The sequence below is a fragment of the Canis lupus genome, chromosome 19 (assembly GCF_011100685.1).
Source record: "Canis lupus familiaris isolate Mischka breed German Shepherd chromosome 19, alternate assembly UU_Cfam_GSD_1.0, whole genome shotgun sequence".
Lineage (NCBI taxonomy): Eukaryota > Metazoa > Chordata > Mammalia > Carnivora > Canidae > Canis > Canis lupus.
Window position 1 is genome coordinate 24207079 of NC_049240.1, and position 20808 is coordinate 24227886.

At 36.5% G+C, this 20808-nt stretch overlaps 1 protein-coding gene across 8 annotated transcripts in view; it reads left to right on the forward strand.

Annotated features, from left to right (window-relative positions):
• WDR33 (WD repeat domain 33) overlaps positions 1-20808 on the forward strand; it is a 116663-nt gene that overhangs the window by 62984 nt on the left and 32871 nt on the right. Inside the window, exon 8 of one of the 8 annotated variants that reach the window (XM_038564831.1) lies at positions 1006-1323. The exons of 6 other annotated variants lie outside the window; for them this stretch is intronic. In XM_038564831.1, coding sequence (XP_038420759.1) covers positions 1006-1154 — 149 coding nt within the window. In that variant the 3' untranslated portion in view covers positions 1155-1323. Of the gene's footprint in view, positions 1-1005; positions 1324-20808 lie in introns of those variants that run through there. One more of the 8 variants, XM_038564832.1, reaches the window with a different exon arrangement.

Below are 20808 nucleotides of genomic sequence, written 5' to 3' on the forward strand. Positions count from 1 at the left end.
AAAGACTGGATTATGTATGGTAGGTTCTCCTATGTAAAGAATCATCTGAGTATATAATGAGAAGAAAAAAGACTTCAGTCTAAATAAGACTTCTGAAGCACATTATTTGAAGAAATTAGTAGGGTTCTGAAATATTTATTTTACATGGTACATTCACATTTTTGCAGGAATTGTTTTAGATTTTTATTTTTTGTTTTTGTTTTTATTTTTGTAAAAGATTTTATTTATTTATTCAAGCGATACACAGAGAGGCAGGCTCCCTGCAGGAAGCCTGATGCAGGACTGGATCCCCAGGACCCTGGGATCACATCCTGTGCCGAACGAAGGCAGACGGTCAGCTACTGAGCCACCCAGGCGTCCTGTTTTCAATTTATATTTTATTTTTTTTAAGATTTTATTTATTAATGAGAAGCACAGAGAGAGAGAGAGAGAGAGAGAGAGAGAGGCAGAGACAGGCAGAGGGAGAAGCAGGCTCCATGTAGGGAGCCCAACGTGGGACTTGATCCCGAGTATCTAGGATCACGCCCCGGGCTGAAGGTGGCGCCAAACCGCTGGGCCACCGGGGCTGCCCGTTTTCGATTTTTATATTGGGCTTTGTTCTTTCTATCTCTGTACTTATTTTAAGTGTTTACATAATGTGGCAAAAACTTGTTGAAAATAGATTTTTGGCTTTCTTGGGATGTCAGCTCTGCACGCTGCTGCTATCATAGTGCTTTAATTAAGAGTCAAACAATTCCCAGACGTTCTTATATATGAAGATTTTTGTATATAAAGTTTTTTGACCGTGATAAATCACTATGATAAATAATTTAGGCTGTTAATTTTCAGAAAGAGTCTGCATCTTTGCATTAATTATTCTATAATTGTCTACTTCAGTTTATTATGAGTGAATCCATTTGCTGATGAATTAGTTACCTGGTTATATCATAGAGCTTCGCAGCTAATTGGGTCTTAGGTAGTTTTTGTTTTTTTTTTTTTAAGATTTTATTTATTTATTCATGATAGAGAGAGAGGCAGAGACACAGGCAGAGGGAGAAGCAGGCTCCATGCACCGGGAGCCCGACGTGGGATTCGATCCCGGGTCTCCAGGATCGCGCCCTGGGCCAAAGGCAGGTGCCAAACCGCTGCGCCACCCAGGGATCCCATGGTCTTAGGTAGTTTTTAAAGTTAAAATTCAGAGCTTTGGAAGGAGCGATAAAATAAGGTAAATATGTAATGTTTTTGGCTTTTTTATGTTTAGTAGGTAGATCCTTAGATTGAAGTATGGTATCAAAAGTAGTTTCTTGTCAATGAGGGCAGTTAAGTACCAAAACAAATACTTTAAAAAAAAATAGTTTTCCCCTTTACTTTTTAATGATAAACTAGAAAACCATTTTATTTTATTTTAAATTTTTTATTTATTTATGATAGAGAGAGAGAGGCAGAGACACAGGCAGAGGGAGAAGCAGGCTCCATGCACCGGGAGCCCGACGTGGGATTCGATCCCGGGTCTCCAGGATCGCGCCCTGGGCCAAAGGCAGGCGCTAAACCGCTGCGCCACCCAGGGATCCCTAGAAAACCATTTTAAAGTTTGATTTAAGGCCTATCTCAGGAATCTGTAAGAAGCACCTATTGTGCTGTGATATCTTTAGTTACAGAATAAAAATTTCTATTTAAAGAAAAAAATAGTAGTTTTTAGGTTATTTCCCCATTTTCATTTATAATTTTTTATGGATTAGTTCATAAACTAGTCTTAATTTCTCCAAAATACACTAATAAGTTTCTAAAAGCTAATCTGCTGATGCCTCTTTCTGTTTTCCCTCTGAAGGTATTTTGATACAATTCTCTTTGAGACAACTTTACCCTTAGTAGCATGGCTTTAGAATAACATGTTACTTGGATTATGAGCCCAGTGAATTGTATCTGCTTTAACTTGCTGATAGTTTTAAATACTGTGTTGGTCCCTAGGGAACACCAGGAAGGCACAGCCACCACAGGGGGCCTGTGGTGCCTTTGAGTAGGGCTAGGTAGAATTTCTCCTGCTCAGAATCGTCCATCTGGAAAGGGAGGGAATGCCTTCTGTAATTTTCCTGACAGCTGGCAAGCTAAGCCTCCCATTTGAGTGTAGGACAGCTTAAGAGCTCTTACAACAGCTTTTTTTTATACCTTTCTATAGGAAAAAATTTCTGTAATTCAAATATGTCTTCTATCCCTATATTCTAGACCTGTATATAATAAATTGAACTCTACTTTCATACATAATCCTTTAAATATTTAAAAATGCCAAAATTTCTCTTAAGTTTCTTATCCAAGTTGAACACTAAATTTCCCTTTACTCTTTCTTGTGATTTCTGGACTCTACCACATTATCTCACATCAGGAATTAAGGTTCACCATTCTGCACGTCTGTTCTTACTGAATTGCAGAGGGCACAACACCACATGAATTTACTCTAAAACCTACATTTGTTTTTACATAAACCCATAAAACCATTCTAGTAAACTATAGAATTGTTGAAAACTTAATTACTGGACTTTACGTTTATCTCTATTTATAATTTTACATATTAAGTTTCTGTTAATTAAATTTAACATTACAATATCTCCTCGAATCCTATTATCTAGAGAACTAGTTTTGGATCACCTCTAAATTTGCAAAGCAGGCCATCTAGATTAATTAAAAAAATGCACAGGACAGTTGGTCTTGTAGCCCTTTCTGCAGACTTGCCTTGCTGGTAACAAACATCCAATGGAAACTTAGGTGGGAAATGGTCTTTCAGTTAGGCAGTTACAAAGCCATGATCCTCTGTTTTGATCTTTAGTTCAGAGGATTGCCTGTGGTTTGGCTATAATTTCCTTGATCAGTAATTCTTAAAAAAAAAAAAAAAAAAGATTGTTTTAGTTATGACTTACCTCAAACCTCTGGTTTTCAGTGGAGGCAGTAATACCTTATAATGAGCATTTTGTAAAGATTTTTCTGTCTCACTTTTCTTTCTTTTTTTTTTTTTTTTAAATTAATTAATTTATTTATTCAGAGAGAGATAGAGGCAGAGACACAGGCAGAGGGGGAGAAGCAGGCTCCATGCCGGAAGCCTGCCGCGGGACTTGATCCCCGGTCCCCAGGATCACACCCTGGGCTGCAGGCGGCGCTAAACCGCTGCGCCACCAGGGCTGCCCTGTCTCACTTTTCTTTGAAAAAGTTTTATGCGTAGTAGTCATTGTCAGTGAAGATACAGAATGCTTTCAGCACTCTAAAGATTCCTTCATACCTTTTCCCAACCCAGGTCTTTTATTTGATAGTTTAGATCTTCAAAGCTATTTTCATTAAATTAATTTTCCCTTCTCTCTACTGTTTTTCAAGGCTTTTGTTGTTGTTCATTTGTGATTTTTTTTTCATCTCCCTTTCCCTTATGTAGTTTCCTTGACTTGTCTGTGTTTTTTTTTTTAAAAATATTTTTTTCTTTATTTATTTATGATAGTCACAGAGAGAGAGAGAGAGAGAGAGAGGCAGAGACACAGGCAGAGGGAGAAGCAGGCTCCATGCACCGGGAGCCCCACGTGGGATTCGATCCCAGGTCTCCAGGATCGCGCCCCGGGCCAAAGGCAGGCGCCAAACCGCTGCGCCACCCAGGGATCCCTTTTTTCAATTAAACATTTTTTAAAAAATTAAACATTGTTATTTAATTTATTTTTAAAGTGAACTCTCCTCCCAATGTAGGGCTCTACCTCATGACCCCAAGATCAGGAGTCACGTGCTCTATCAAACTGGGTTGGCCAGGTGCTCTTCTCAGTGTTCTTTTGAAAACATTATTTATTTTTTTCTGATTAACTTCTTTTACTAGTTTCCTGTTAATAAAAGCTACACAACAAAAGTTAGTATATAAAGAGACAGTACTGTATATTACCACAATCATAGGCTCTGGGACCTGGATGTTAAGTCACAGTTTAGCCCTTAGCAGATATGGGACACTGGGACAAGTCACATTACTGTGTCTGTTCGTTCTTTCTTTCTTTCTTTCTTTCTTTCTTTCTTTCTTCCTTTCTTCCTTTCTTCCTTTCTTCCTTTCTTCCTTTCTTCCTTTCTTCCTTTCTTCCTTTCTTCCTTTCTTCCTTTCTTCCTTTCTTCCTTTCTTCCTTTCTTCCTTCCTCCTTTCCTTTCCTTTCCTTTCCTTTCCTTTCCTTTCCTTTCCTTTCCTTTCCTTTCCTTTCCTTTCCTTTCCTTTCCTTTCCTTTCCTTTCCTTTCTTTCCTTTCTTTCCTTTCTTTCCTTCTCTTTTTTTATTTTTTTATTTTTTAAGATTTTACTTATTCATGAGAGACACAGAGAGAGGCAGAGACCTAGGCAGAGGGAGAAGCAGGCTCTATGCAGGAAGCCCGATACGGGACTCAGTTCTGGGCCCCTGGACCATGCCCTGAGCCAAAGGCAGATGCTCAACTGCTGAGCCACCCAGATGTCCCTGTGTCTATTGGTTTTCATTTGTATAATGGGGATTGGTAATAATACTGACCTTCCTGAGTAGTTGTGAGAATTAAATTGGTTAATTCATGAGGAAAAAAAAAAAATCATGAGAAACATTACTGCCGTAAAGAATGTTTAATTGGTGTCAGCTATTATCTCATTTCCAAAGCTAATTTTAGAGCCTACTTTCACCTTTCTGCCCATTTAAGGATAAAAGTGGTTACTTCTGAAATGTATTTTAACTCATCTAAATATTTTTAGCCATTATCAGTTATCACAATTGTACCGGTTTCAACTTATAGCTAGTCCATAAATATGACCACTTGCTTAAACAAGTGATTTTCTAATATCTTCAGGTGTAAAAAAATTCAACACTTAGAATTAGCTTTTTATTATTGTTAATAATTATTTTTAAAAGATTTTATGTATTTATTAATGAGTGAGAGAGGCAGAGACAGGTAATGGGAGAAGCAGGCTCCATGCAGGGAGCCCGATGTGGGGACTTGATCCCAGTACCGCGGGATCACGCCTTGAGCCAAAGGCAGATGCTCAACTGCTGAGCCACCCAGTCATCGCTAGAATTGGCTTTTTTAAAAAAAGATCTGATATGGAAGCATTTAAAGTTTCTATTTTAATTGTTAGATGAATCAAATATTAAATGATTACCAGCTGTGGTCAATAAAAATTCTCAAAACATGGCTTCGTCCCTTAAGCAGCATTTCCAGCATTTTCCTAGGCCTTTTCTTTCATCGCCTCAAATGTATTTTGTCAATTGGGCAAGCACCATGGTGAATGGGAATGCAGGATACAGTGAAAATCAAGTCTTCACAGCATCATACTGCCGCAGACTGTGGTCTTTGGTGTCTAGACTGTTTCATTGAGACAACATTTCTTTTTCTCTGGGGGGAAGAACAAGTTTTTTCCTATTGACCAAATTTAATCACAGCAATTTCTTTTTAAAAAATTTTTATTTATTTTAATCACAGTAATTTCTAAACCCATTTAGTAATAAAGTTGGATGCGCTAGTGATAACTCTGGTAGAATGTCATTTCTGTTTGTCTTCTTCAATGAGTAAGGTGATCACTGGTAAGTTAGGAGTCTTGGGGAAACTGTAATTCTATATATTTTCTGTCCCAGTGGATGGGGTTTGTTGGATGGTGGAAGCTAAATCCTTACTTAGGGTGTAGCAGATACTGGCCCAACTGAAAAAGCGATTCTAAGAGTAAATAGGATGATATTAAAGGAGACACATTAGGAATTAAGGAGCACTGTAAGTTTAGTTAGTTCTGAACTTAAATTCTGTGTTTTTGAGATCATATAGCATAGTGTCCAGTTTTAATGTTCTGTGTGTAGGCCCTGAATGTTAAATAAGTAGAAGTTAGTGTTACTAATATTTTACATGTTAAAAAAAATAATATTTTACATGTTTTTGGAATGGTGAAGTCATTTTCTAGAAATTGATGGAAAAACTATTACATTTATATTTTTATTTCTTTAAAAGTTTTATTTATTTATTCATGAGAGACACACAGAGAGAGAAGCAGGCCCCATGCAGGGAGCCTGATATGGGACTCAATCCCAGATGCCGGGATCATGCCTTGACCAAAGCCAGATGCTCAACCACTGAGCCACCCAGGTGTCCCCCATTTATATTTTTAAAGGTATATTAATCTGGTTTTCGAGAACATTTTTACTTTTACAGATATAACAATTTATCATACAAATGTAAATGACTAAGGGTCTTTGGGGTAAAAATGAAATGTTTATTAAAACAAAAATTAAGAGAATTTGCTGGGCATTTTTTATTTGATTTAATAATTTCTCTGCTAGAGTTTAATAAATCCGTTACTATAGAGTATTTTAGCTCTTTGAACTGTTTTAAATTTAGGTTTTTAAAAATATTTTGGATTTTTTTTTAAAAGATTTTATTTATTTGAGAAAGAGCATGTGAGAGAGGGAGGTAGAGGAGGGACCAGCAGACTGCACTGAACATGGAGCCCAACGCGGGGCTCAATCCCAGGACCTAGAGATCCTGATCTGAGTCAAAACCAAGGGTGGTCCGTTGCTTAACCAACTGAGCTACCCAGGCACTCCTTAGACCCTTTTATTTTTATTTTTATTTTATTTTTATTTTTTTTTCCTTTTATTTTTTTTAAAGAAAATGGGTGGGGTAAGGAAGAGGCAGAAGGAGAGTCTTTTTTTTTTTTTAAGATTTTATTTATGAGAGAGAGCGAGAGAGAGAGGCAGACACAGGCAGAAGGAGCAGCAGGCTCCATGCAGGGAGCCTGATGTGGGACTCGATCCTGGGACTCCAAGATCATGCCCTGGCTGAAGGCAGGCGCTAAACTGCTGAGCCACCCAGGGATCCCCAGGAGAGAGTCTTAAGCAGGCTTCATACCTAGCACAGAGCTCCTCCATCTCACGACCCTGACATCATGAGCCGAAGCCAAAATCAAGAGTCAGACACTTAACCAACTGAGTCCTCAGGTGTCCCTGGACACCACCACCCCCTTTTTAAAAAGATTTTATTTATTTATTGGAGAGAGAACATGAGTGGGGAGGAGGGGTATGGGGAAAGGGAGAAGCACAGATTCCCTGCTGAGCAGAGAGCCCAGCTGGGGGCTCAATCTCAGGACTCTGGGATCATGGCCTCAGCTGAAGGCAGATGCTCAACTGACTGAGTCACCCAGGTGCCCTGCCCCTGGACCTTTACTTAAGGGAAAAAAGAAAAACAAGTCTCCTCGCACAGTGAAGAAGTAAGATGATGACACAGTTTTGATTTAGAAACTGGATATTAGATATTAATGCTCATGAGATGAAAGGTATTTGAAAGAGGAAAGTTTCAGTCCTGGAACAGGTATGCCAAGGGTTGTGATAGTCATAAAGGATAAAACTTGACATGGCTTCAGGTTTACACTGTAAAGAGAGAATAGTCAACATCTTGGTGTTTATTACTATTATTGTAGAATTACATTTGAATTAAATGTGCTAAAATTCGCTGGGCCATAAAGTACCTGTTCTTAAAAATTGTAAAAGAGATTTACAGAGGAGATTGGAGTTAGTGGAAAGGTCAACCTTTTTTTTTTTTTTTTTTTTTTTAAGGTCAACCTTCTTCATTGGATTATTTCTAATACCCTAATACAAATACAGGTGAAAGGTTATATACCTACAATAAAATGTAACTTAGAATATTTACTCCATTGTACTCTAAAAGATCTAATACTTCCTTCACTACATGGGCTCAGGGAGACCACAAACTTCCTTTTCCTATTGTAAGTTACATAGGCATTACTTGGTATAGTAGGTATTCTCTTTGAACAAGCTTTGACATATTTTTTTAAAAAACTAGTTTTCATTGTTCCATTGAAGTCATAGTTTTGAACTGCATAAAGGCATCCCAAGATGAGTTTAAATCATCGCTCCTACTTATTGAATAATAAGGCTTTTATGATCCATTAAAAGTAAGTGGTAATGCACGTCCTACAACAAGACCAGATTGTAATATATACAACACTTTTATGTGCTAACAGATAGAGGGCAGTGTTGAAAAAATTTTCTCTCTCAACCAGAACTCCCACACACTGCAGGTTCTAAGAAATTAGGTTTCTTTGAAGACAATGACTTTAATGTGATGCTCCAAACTTACATGTTCCAGATTCAGGAAAGACGTAATAGGCACTTGGGAAAGTGGCATATATACCCCATGTCCCCATCTCCTAGACATGAAAATATTTTAGTTTTATCTGAAAGGTAGTTAATGAGTGCTTTATCTTCATAGGGTTTTAAAAAACTGATTATATGGTTAACAGTTAAAAAGGTGTTTTCTGCCTTATCTTTGGGGTAGGGAAGGGCTTTTAATAAATTATTATTCCCCTCAAGTTCTTCAAGACTTGAATTTTTAGCTCCTGTGTTAAACATATAGTTAGGAATAGCTTAGCTTTAAAATACTGGAATTTTTTTTTTTTTTTTGTCAAAATGCTCATACTAGTGTCTATAGTAGATTTGTTTGTGTTATAAAAACTTTGTTCTAAGTTGGCATTCTTGGTTTTTATACCTCTGTCTAGTGTGATTCATACTTAAAAAATAACATTCAGCTGCAAAGTGGGAGATTTTGCACATTAAAAAAGGCTTTTAGTAAAAGAATATATACTAAAATCTTGCTTTCCTCTCACAGCTAGTCTGTTATCCAGGTTTTCCAGTGGTTATGGTGAACACTATTTAAAGAAAAAGTTACCCTCTTCTACCTTTTCCTTATACCTTCAACTTTATTATTGTTAGGTATTTTCTTAAAGTCCTTGTTTTAAAATACTTAGTTAGGCATGTGGGTATAGCCCATATACTTGAGCATGGCTCTGATTGAAAGGACTTTTGGTGACTCCTCCTGCTCGTTCTCCTAATTAACGTTGCTAGATGGGCTTTTCCTATATGCCTTAACAGTTTTCACTGTGATTGTCATTAATGTTTTTTATTTTTTCTGAACTTTTCAACACATTTTAGCATGGTCTTGACATTAAAAGCAAAATGGAAGAAATCTTGTACCAAAATTAGCCAAAGCTGCCCTCATTGTGAATTAGGAGATGTGTATTAGTAAGCCATATTTTAGAGTCCTTTTGTAACCCTAGAGCATGTAGTCTATTTTCATTCTACCATTAGTATTTACCCTTCATTCAGAGGCCACCAGGAACACACTTGTTACTGAATACGTTGGATTTATTACTCTCTGCAGCAAAGAATACAGACCATGGAGAACTGTGGGGTGTCTCAATAAGATGGTGTTACAAAGATTATAGTATAGGATTTGGGCGTTGGGTAATTTGGGGGAGGGTTCAAGGATTGACAGTTGTCACTCATTTAGCATAAGAGAGATACTTGGTATTTTGTGGGTTGTATATCTTGTTTTGTTTGACTTCATCCTGGTCTAGACAGTTATTTAGTGGGATCAGGAGAGCAAAATGATTTTGCTGTTAATGTCAGATCAGTCTGTAATAACATTGAGGCTTAACTGTATCAGTTTAGTTCTCAGTGGTCAGGGACTGCCCTTTTTTTTTTTTTCTTTTTGAACTTTCTTGAAAAGCATTTAAATCCAAACTGACTTCTCACTATATAGGAACTAGCTGGGAGTGGGGTGAGGGACCATGCTTCAATAGCAGTGACATTGGGCCTGTCACTGGAATAAGCTTCAGTGATACCAATAGTTATGTTTTTACAAAGCAGAGCAATTGAGCTTATCATGCATACCAGTTTTCAGCTGGCTAGAAGTAGTGGGTAAAATATGAACATGCTCTTTTTTTTTAATTAATTAATTTATTTATTTATTTAAAAATGATTTTATTTATTTATTCATGAGAGACACAGATAGAGAGAGAGAGGCAGAGACACAGGCAGAGGAAGAAGCAGGCTCCATGCAGGGAGCCCGATGCGGGACTGGATCCCGGGTCTCCAGGATCATGCCCTGGGCTGAAGGCGGGCACTAAACCGCTAAGACACCCAGGGATTCCCGAACATGTTCTTTTTAATAAAAATAAAATGTGTGCATTTGCATTAATCTCTGCGGGATCCTAAGGTTTATCTCATTAAACTTAGTGTCCAGGGATTGGTTTGTAGTGCTTCAGGAGTTGTTTCTATCTGGGACAAGTCAACTATTCACTTTCTAGATTGTCTGTGTTCATACAAAACAGCAAATACCAAAGCAATTTTAAAGGTTTTAAGACTTAAGAACTCTGTCAAATACTTTACAATTAAAAATTACAATAATTTAAAAAATTCCTTATGAACTCTCAGATTGACTTAAAGCAGGAAATGGACTATTTTTTCACAGCTCCAGCTGTCTATCTTAAAGACCACTAAGGGCAAATTTATATTGGTTCATTTACTCAAACAATTGCTATTAACTAAGTGCCAGGCCCTGGGTATGATGGATGGGTCAAATAGCCATTCCTGTCTTCTTGAGCAGTACTACTGATTGCTGATTTTTGTTTTAAAAGCATTTCTTAATGGTCTCTTCATTTCATATGTATTCTTGAATAAGCACTACATTACTATATTAGAGTACTCAGAAGAATATCCCTATGATTAATAAAGTAGTTTTATAGTTTTTGTAACTTTAAAAGTGGTAACTGTTTATGGAGCATCTGCTCGACAAGTCCTGAGGTACCTCTCTAAATGTGGAGGTCTTCAGAACAAAATTTGTGTTCTAGTAAACTACAAGATAAGCTTCTTTTATATCTTCGTCTTGAGTAATAGAAGGTATTCTCCTTAGTAATGAATCTTTTTATCATTTGGTAAAAACTGGGTAAGTTTTAGAGATAGAAAAGCTATATTTGTAGTTAAGACTTAACCATGAGTACCCATTAGAATTCTAAGCACTTTTTACTGGTGGTGTCACAGATGAGAGAACAAAAATATATAGTTCTGTTAGACAAGGTACATTATAGGCAAACCAGTCTTCTTCATATGATAATACTATATACCTATTGGTCTGTGGAACTTTCCTATAGAAATAAAGAACATAATCATATTTGGTCATTGAAATCTTCATAGCTGTGTGATAGCTTTGAATGTTTATAAGATCCTCAAAATCCTTTAAGAAAGGATTTATTTATTTTTAAAAGATTTTATTTATTTGGGAGGGCACAGAAGCAGGGACAGTAGCAGGCAGATGGAGAGAAGGAGGAGCAGGCTCCCCACAGAGCAAGGAGCCTGACGTGGGGCTTGATCCCAGGACACTGAGATCATGACCTGAGCCAAAGGCAGATGCTTAATGACTGAGCACCCAGGGGCCCCTAAGAAAGGATTTAGATTGCAAAAGTTTTTACATCTCGGTGCTTTTGGTAGAACAGTAGTAGCATTATAGTATGGTTGATTTGGACATAACTAAGAGTGGTAACATTTCAAAATAAGGTTTTTCTCCTAAAGACCATTCTACACAGAAAAGTGTATACATTTTAAGTTTTAAACACATGATACTGAACTATCATTTAGGTCTTACCAAATGTAGGTCTTTACCAAGTGCAGTACATATTTTTGCATAGGAAGAAGGATTCCAGAGTTACCACAGATTTCAGGATTAGTAAGGAACTTATTATATAACCCTTTTTATCAGTGTCTAAGTTAGATGTAGATGCCAGGAGACATCTTCCTATAACTTAGGCATGTAGGTTTGTGGTACGTTCTCTGGGTTAAAGTTCCTGGATAACGTTTTGTGTTTTGAAAGTAAATCTGGGCAGCAGCCCACTTTCATGATCCCCACAGAATTCACTCTTCCTATTATTTATAATAACGAGTAGATTTGCATTATATCACTTTTATAAGTGTCCATTTACCAGAAGGATTGATGTAGAATAGCACCAGTTTACTATATCTTTTCATAATTAATGATGTCTGTGAGTCTATTTGCGTATGTCATTTTTTCCCTATAAAATGGGAGGGGTAAATTTGATTTTGTATATTGTTACCTTTAAAATTTAATGATAGGAGAATATAGTATATTTGCTGTTTACTTGGTAAGTGACAAGGAAGAAGAAACTGTTACTGAACCTCTTCTCCAGCTCCTCGAAAATTCTAGGTACAGTCTTACTTGGGGCAGTCATAACTCATATCTGCAAGTGATTCTGGCTTTGAGTCCCACCTCTGCCACTGGGCAAGTCAGCAGTCTGAGTTTGTTTCTAACTCTGTCAAGTGGTGCTAATGAAACCTACCTCACAGGGTTGTTGTGAGGGTCCTAGAAATTCACAGAACACGCCTCTGCTCATGTGGCAGGCATGAAGAAAATGTGTGTTGCATATGTATAAGGAAAGCTGGCGGTAAAGAAAGTGACGTATTGAAGTGAATTTGCTTAAGAGGAGTTTGGACTGGTTAGGAAAGGCATTATAAAGGGTTGAAGAGGAGATGACTAGATCAAGAGTTGGGATGGGATATTATACACGATCATCCTATTTTCAGTAAGGGTTCTTAGAAGTGTCACTGATAAAATTAATTGTATTGTAAGCCACATCTAAATAAATAACATTGAAATGGAACTATGACTTATTATTTAAAGCTTTATTTATAGAGGTCCTCATATTATACTTCCACTGTCATCTCAGAACCACTGTATTCTCTTAAGACAACACTTCATTCCCACCATTTCTCTTGCACTGGACCCGAAATTCAGTTCTTTTCCTTTGTTTGGTTGCTTGCTTGTTTGATTTTTTAATAGATAACAATTTGAGTCTTCCCTGAGAACCATCAGCTGTTTTGTTTTGTTTTGTTTTTTTGAGTTCTAGTTAGGTCAATTGATACTTGAGCATAAAATATACTGAGTTCTATAGATCTATAGCAGAATATTCCTTTCATTGCTACTTTTTATGAGGTTTACAGTATCCTGAAAAGATATAAAGGCCAAAAAATGATACATCTTTGTGTTGTGAGTTGTTTTTTGGGGCATTTTTAATAGATGTTTTAAGTTTAGATCAGAATCCAATATTCTCTTGTTAGAGATATTTATATAACTAGCACCATGGTTACATTGTAAGTCTTCATTTATTTTATTATCCTTTAGTCTTTGATTTTTCTCCTTTTATTCTTGCCTTCTCTACAAATGAGGTAGTGAAAGAAAGATCATTTTTCAAGCACAGTTAAGGTTTTGAAACCTTCACTCTGCCACATGGCTTTGATTTTTCTTTGTTGAGTGTGATGACTGAAGATGGGAATTATAGAATCGAAACTGAGAACTTCGTGGTCCCACATGCCCCAACATCACACTACTCCCACAGAGCATAGATAGGCTCTGTTGTTGCAGATACTTGGCTAACCAGCAAATCTCTCTTTGGGAAACATTGATGACACAATTCAGTGACTATATGTTGTTGGCTAGCAAAGAAATGTGTAAACTGTGGTCATACATATGCGCACGTGTGAATACAACCATGAGACTGAAACCCACTATCAGTGTGTTCCCACTAGTTAAAATGGATTTACTTTGCTTTCTCCACATCTTGTTGTCGTGTCCCCAGGAAGATGACAGATGATGAAAACAAAAGCAGACTGACTGCATAACAGTTAATTGACCTGTGGGGATAACACTTGAAATCTTGGCTTTATTAGCAATGCCATTGTGTAACCAACTAAGCTGAAGATTAAATGCAAAATTAAGATGCATTTTTTCCATTAGTCATGCATGGCAACAAGTATATTCTGTGTATCACATGAAAGTAAGATTTGGAGAGTACTATAAGGTCTGGATTCACACATTCCCACCATGTGTCATATGGAAGGCTGAGATCTGTGGTGCAGCAGTGTTGGGGGAACGGAGGGGTGGAAAGGTAAGGAAAGAACTGGGTGGGATTAACGTGGAAGTTATCTTTTTGAGAATTTTCTGCTTTTACAAAGGTAATTAATAAATATTCATAAAAAGCTCACACAAAGAGAAGTAAAAAGTCAGTTTCTCTCTCCCCTTTTTCAATCTTCTATCCAAAGTTCACCACTATTCTGTTGTTAATACTTTGGTGTGTATGTTTCCACAATTCTTACACATATACAAGAAGATCTTAAAAAAAAAAAACCAACTATATGAAATGGGATTATACCACATCTATTCTTTTGTTGTTTGCTTTTCTTGTGATATGATATATCATGGTCATCTTTCTGTATCCTTACTACTCCACAATCTTTTTATTTGGTAGCTATAACATTCCATAGCATGTATCTACCATAACTTACTTAACCATTTTCATTGACAGATGTGTAGGATTTACAAGATTTTTACTAAGAGTTGTACACTAAGCTTCCTCTATCTTTATATTTGCTGCCAATCTTGTAAATTTTAGGATAGACAGCTATGAACTTAATGGATCAAACCGTATGAACATTTAAGCTTTTGAGAGAGATTTTTTATTTGTCCTCACAGTCCTGGAGTCATTAATGATAAAGCTTAAGGATGTTGTTGTGGTCTAGCCAAAAACTAAAGATAAAAGAATTTTCCCACCATTTAAGAATATGATTTTATTTTTAAAAATTATAATCTCACATGGAAAAGTCTTTTCTCCAACATCATAGCAGGATGGAATTTGAAATATAAAAATACGCCAATCCTTTGCCACTCCCCAGATATAAAATTTTAAAACTAATTTGTTTTTATTCCTGTGGTTACCATTAGAATTTAGAATAATATATTTCTTGGTATATCTGTCTGATGTGGTGTCTCTTTACTTCCTGTCATGAAAGACGAGGAGTTTTGTTTACTATACTGCCACTGTGCCTTCTGCCTTCTGGGTTTTGTTATTATGAACTGTGGTTGTTTTGATCATTTCCTATAGCTTTAAATGCTCTTAGTTTGTTAGTTTTTTTGGGCCAACAGCTTGAAGCAACCTCCCTTGACTCACCATTATGGTAACGAAGTCTGTACCCTCAACGTCTTTCTATTTTTTTCTCCTTTCCCTTTACTTTCAGATGTCGTCAAGAATTTTAGTTTGCGGGATGCCTGGGTGGCTCAGTCGGTTAAGCGTCTGCCTTTGGCTTTGGTCATGATATTAGGGTCCTGGATCGAGCCCTGAATTGGGCTCCCTGCTCAGTGGGGAATCTGCTTCTCCCTCTGCCCCTTCCCCCTCCTCATGATCTATTTCTCTCAAGTAAAATCTTTAAAAAAACTTTTTCCCACTTTGCTTTAGTTTTTCTTGCAATTTCTAATTTTTTTTTGTAATATCGCTAAAAGCTTTTATCATAGCATTTTAAAAGACTTTAATTTTGCAATTATAGTACATGGATTTTGGTTTTAATTTTGAAGACATGACTTAGTCGGTTCTCTTACTTCCTGCTCTGCTTTTAACTATCTTTTACGCCAGTCATACTGGACGTTAAATTTCTTTTTCAGAAACAGTGTTTGGAGGTAAATTTCAAAATCCTATGTATGGAGAGGTCTATAATTTGCTATCATACTTGACTCTTAGTTTGTCTGGGTTGTGAATTCCTGATTCTAAATCCTTTTACCTTAGAATTGTGAAGGCCTCCATTACCTGTTTATCAATATCAGATGCTATTCTGGTTCTCATTATTTTGTATATAATCTAGTTTCCCTCTCTGAATGTCTTTGAAATGATCTCTCTCAGCAAACTTGTTTTTACTATACTACCACACCAGTGTTTAAATATTTTAAACATCCATCTTTTTTGTCTTGCTTTAATTTGCAATTCCAAATCTTTATTTCATTCAAAGGATTCTTTTTTCTTTATCATTTTGTATTGTCTTTGTCTTACGGAATTCTTAATATATTCATGTTGGTCTTCTTGGAGCTATCTGCCTTGATTACCATTTCTTTCATATTTTCTGTTTCTCTCCTTTACTTTTAAGATTTGGAAGATTTCTGTTTTCCAGAATACTATCTTCGTTCATGCCTAGTTTGTTATCTAGCCCTTCTGATCAAATTTTTATTTTAGCCATTGTGTGTGTAATTTCCAAAATCCCCTAGTGCTTCTCTTGTATTTTTACTTTTCATAGTGACCTGTTTTGTTGCTTGTTTTAAATGAATATACCCCTTCAAACTTTAGCATAGTAATTGAAATACTTGTGTGTTTGGTTTGATCTCATACCTATTTTCCCTTAATCTTTCTTTTTCCTGGTCAACTTTTCTCAAATGTCTAATAACCCCTGATTGGTTAAATTTGAATGAAGATTTGTATTGGTTAGCATAAGTAGCTGTCTTTCATTTCTTTCATAGTTGAGTAAGTCCACTTATCCAAAGGCTCCTCCCTTGGATGATAGCCCTCACTGTGGACTGTGTGTGTGTGTGTGTGTGTGTGTGTGTGTGTGTGTGTGAATGAACTAGGCGGGGAAGGACAGGCTTGGAGTAAGCAGCAATTGCCACAAACCAGTGGATTGTATTGTGAGGTGGAATGCTTGGTTTACTTCACTCTCAGATGGAATGCCTTTCTTTCTCTCTTCCTTCCTCATCCACCTTCCCTCTCCTATCTCTTCTCTTCTTCCTTCCCTTCTGTCTTTCCTTCAGGGTCATAGTGTAGCATTGCCACACAAGCTTTGTACTGCATTCTTCTCCAGTCTTAAATCCTGTTCTTGGGTTTCTTCTAAGACGAACTTTTGCTTTGTTTAGAAAGCAGTTGTCTGGCCTTAGCTGAGGGTAGCTGGTCTGTATAAGTGAGAAGTCAACAGGGGCCTGGACAAGTTGCTTTATGAAGGGTTCTGTAATTACCATCATTATAACATCACAGCCTTTATCACTGAGCTGTCATGGAGCTTAGAGCCTTTTTTCCCCCCTACGTTTATCCCAACGTGGTGTTTGAACTCATGACCACAGATCAAGAGTCACATGCTTTTCTGACTGAGCCAGCCAGGTGCTCCTGAATCTTTTTAAGGCCTCTAATAGCCTTCCGTGTGTTTTGGGTTTTATTTTTTCTGCTCTGGCCCATTTATTTTTGGAGAATGCTCACATTTGGGTTGAATGTTTTTGAAATTTTAATAAAATTCATGGTCAGTATCAGTCTTGGGAAATGAACTGTATCCACTCTAAACCTTTGAAAATAATCTAGGAAGGGGATTGCAGACATCATTTCGTTTAGTACTAAAATCATGATTTATTCCAAGATACTATTTTATTTTATTTTATTTTAAAAAATATTTTATTTGAGATACTGTGAGAGGGAGAGAGAGCTGGATCAGGGGAGCAGAGGGAGAGGGCTCTGCAGGGAGCCTGACGTGGGGCTCGATCCCAGGACCCTGGGATTATGACCTGAGCAGAAGGTAGAAGCACTGAGCCACCCCCAGTGCGCCACAAGATATAATTTCTTTTTTACATTAGTGACCTAGAAACAATTTCTGTTACTTCCCTCCTTGTGTTCTACTTACATGATTTTTCCATTTCTTAAGAAATAGTATGTATTTAAGTTTTTAATCATGTATTTGAAGCTTAAGATATTCCATGGCAATGGGTGATTTAGAGGTAAGTGATTAATTAAAGTCACTGAAAGACACTTGAGTTAATAAGCCTAGTATTTTTCCTGTAGGTTTCTTTCTCCCTAGAAATAAGTTGATATTCTTTTTTTTTTTTTTTTTTTTTTTGATATTCTTTAAAGATAGAGAAAATGTAGCGAGAGTCATGAAACATTTACTCCATAAATATAAGGCTCTGGTGTTGGAGACTGCATTTTAGTCTAGTGGAATCAATAGTTAAATCCATCAACTATCTATCTATCTATCTATCTATTTATTTTTTTATTTTTTTATTTTTTTATTTTGATTTAATTATTTAAAACATAGACAAAGTAATAAAGACAATGGTGACCCCCATTTTAGATTTTTTAGTTCTGAGTGAGAAATGGTGTTAGGTCAAGTTCAGATACTTGGGTTGGATGTTGGTAATTAGAGTTGGTAATTAGGTAAAATTAGGTTAAAAAAGTATTCTTTTCTCAGCAGTTGCTTGAAAACAAATTTAGCAAAAGTCTTAAGTCTTACTTAGTGGGAGTATTTTTAAATTGAGCCATTTTCTGCTTTCCTATCCTCTGTTCATAGTAGAAACGGCTCTTGCTGGATAACCAACTCTCTATGGAAATATCTGTCCCCATGCAAAATTTTTCAAGGCAGATTGGATCAAAATAAGAGCTTTTAATTATCGGCTGTTCAAAATGTGTGCCAGGCATGGTGCTGAATTATTTATTATACCTTATTTAATTTCTGAAACAATCTGATAATTGAGTAACCTTTGTTTACACTTGAAAATATTAAGGCTTAGCAGGTGTTAAATAAATTACGTAAGGCCATAACTGGTAAATTACATCTGACATTTAAATAGATCAGTTTTACTCCAGATTTTTTTTTTTACTATCAACTACTGTATAGCGTATGAGCACTAAACAATGTGCCAATATGAATTAAAGTATATTGAACATATCTTTTCTTTGATTTCAAATAATACTGTTTCGACACTACCCGTTGCATGTGCTCCTATTGGACAAAGCTAATTTCATCTCTTGGGTTTTTCTTCTTGTGAGAGGGAAGCATGGTAGATTATATGTGGAAATGAGAATTTCTGTGATTTAGTTGTGATGCTACTCAGAGAGGAGAGCAGAATTAAACATTGATCTCTTTCCCCTAAAAATACAATTTTGGTTTTTAATACAATGTGCATAGATGTATTTTTTGCTCTCTTGGCTTTTCTTCATTTATGCATTTAGTAGACTACAAGAATATGGCAGATTTTAATCACTTCCACAAGGAAATGCTGGTATTGTTTATAGTATGTCAAGTTTAACTTAAAGTGGCTTGGATTTTCACATTTCCTATTATTTGTTACTTGGTTTCCACATTTCTAGAATGGTAAGGAGTTTTTTTTCCTTTTTGAGATCTATAGGAAAAATAAAGAAAAAAAAATGTTTTCATTTGGTTGGGTAGTGAATTGTAAATTCAGTTTTCCTCCTCTTTAGCACTGTCAGAATCTTGTTCCAGTCTTCTGGAGCCAGCGCTTTAATGAGAAATTTTATGGTAGTTTGTAGAATGTCATCCAGTTGGGATTATCTGATGTATTTCTCATGATTAGTTTTGGTTTTATGGGATTTGAGGCAGAAGATCATAGAGGTAATGTGCCGTTTTCATCACATCACAGCAAAGATTATACCTCAACATGGTCTAATGTTGACCTTGATCACCAGGTTGAGGCAGTGTTGGAGTCTCCATTGTAGGGCTACTGCCCTGACCCCCTTTCCATACTGTACTTTTTGAAAGAAGTCATGAAGCACAGCTCACACTAAAGGTTTGGGGAATTATACATAAGTTATTTGGAATTTTCATGCACAGGAGACTCCCCCCGCCCCCTTATTTATTAATTTTTAAAAAGATTTTACCTATTTATTCACAAGAGACACCAAGAGATAGAGAGACAGAGACATAGGCAGAGGGAGAAGCAGACTTTATGAAGGAAGCCCATGTGGGACTCGATCCTGGAACTCCAGGATCACGCCCCGAGCTGAAGGCAGACGCTCAACCGCTGAGCCACCCAGGCATTCCTCCGCACCCCCCCCCCTTATTTATTTTTATTCACTTATATCACTGTGGACTAATGAGTATTTATGTGGTTGTTTTTACTATGAGAAACTAAGTAATATAACCAGCTCCCAGTTTTCTTATTTCTGCTTTGAAACAGAAAAAGAGATAATGGTCAAGATCCAATTGGAGTGTGATGCCATCTTAGATTACTTATTTATAGAAAAAGTTCTCAGTAATAGCTTGAAATTACAGTCTTCTGGGAATCCTGTGAATAGACCCTGCCGCTAGCAGTTATTTAGGGGTTCATGTAACCTTGTTCTGATGCAGGTAAATTTCTTTAACTTTGCCACTATTGCCTTCCTTAGTAGTAGATGAATAGAATTCTATAGGGAGCCACATTTCCCAAAAATGTGCGAATATACCTAAGTAGATACTGGCAAAACACAGAGATTCAAAGGACAGTTGATGCTGTACATGGCTATGATTACTATGGGGGGCAATTAATTATGTCACATTTGGCCAGGATTCTGTGTTACTTTTATCTATCTAAACCTCCAACTTTAAGACACAGTGTCCTTAATCTGGCCAACTAAGGGTGATGAACCACTTTACTGTTTTCATCTGATTTTCAGAAGGATGGCTTTCCCTAGAAGTGCCCTAACGTATCATTGTCTTGTTTTCCTGTTTGATCCTGCTTTTTTTTCATTAGGGCTTTTAGTCATGGCTTCTTTTCATTCTTGGCCAACTGCTGGCACTAGTGACTTTACTGTTATTATTGTAGCATACATACATAGGTTGTGCTCTTTCTGATAGTCTCGCTATTGCCAGACCTTCCTATCATTCTTTTAAAGTTTTTTTGGTTTTTATACTTAACTTTATAGTTTTTCAAGTGATGACTATATGCTACTTTTTTAAAGACTATTATACCATCTGTGTATTACTATTGAATTATGAACATGTGCAGAAATGTTTGCTAGAGAACCTTGACTCTGATTACACACACACACACACACCAGTGCACACTTTTTCATAAAGGACATTGTAGCTGGTTTCTGCCTTGTGTGTGGGACATCAGGTATCTCCCACCTCAGACTAATGAATGGCTGATAGGCTTTGTGATACTGGTTGTTAATATTTGGAACAATAAAATAGCAATGAGGTTTAAAGAATACTCAGTTGCATTCCTTCCCTTTAAGCTGCTTTGATGAATATTCTACAAAATAGCTTTTTTTTTTTTTATAAATTCTTTAAATTAAAAAATAGAAAAAGAGCCAACAAAGGGGAATTTGCTCTTGGGCAGGAAGCATGCTGAAAATCTTCTGTTTTTTGTTTTAAAAAATTTTTTTTAATTTTTATTTATTTATGATAGTCACACAGAGACACAGAGAGAGAAAGAGAGGCAGA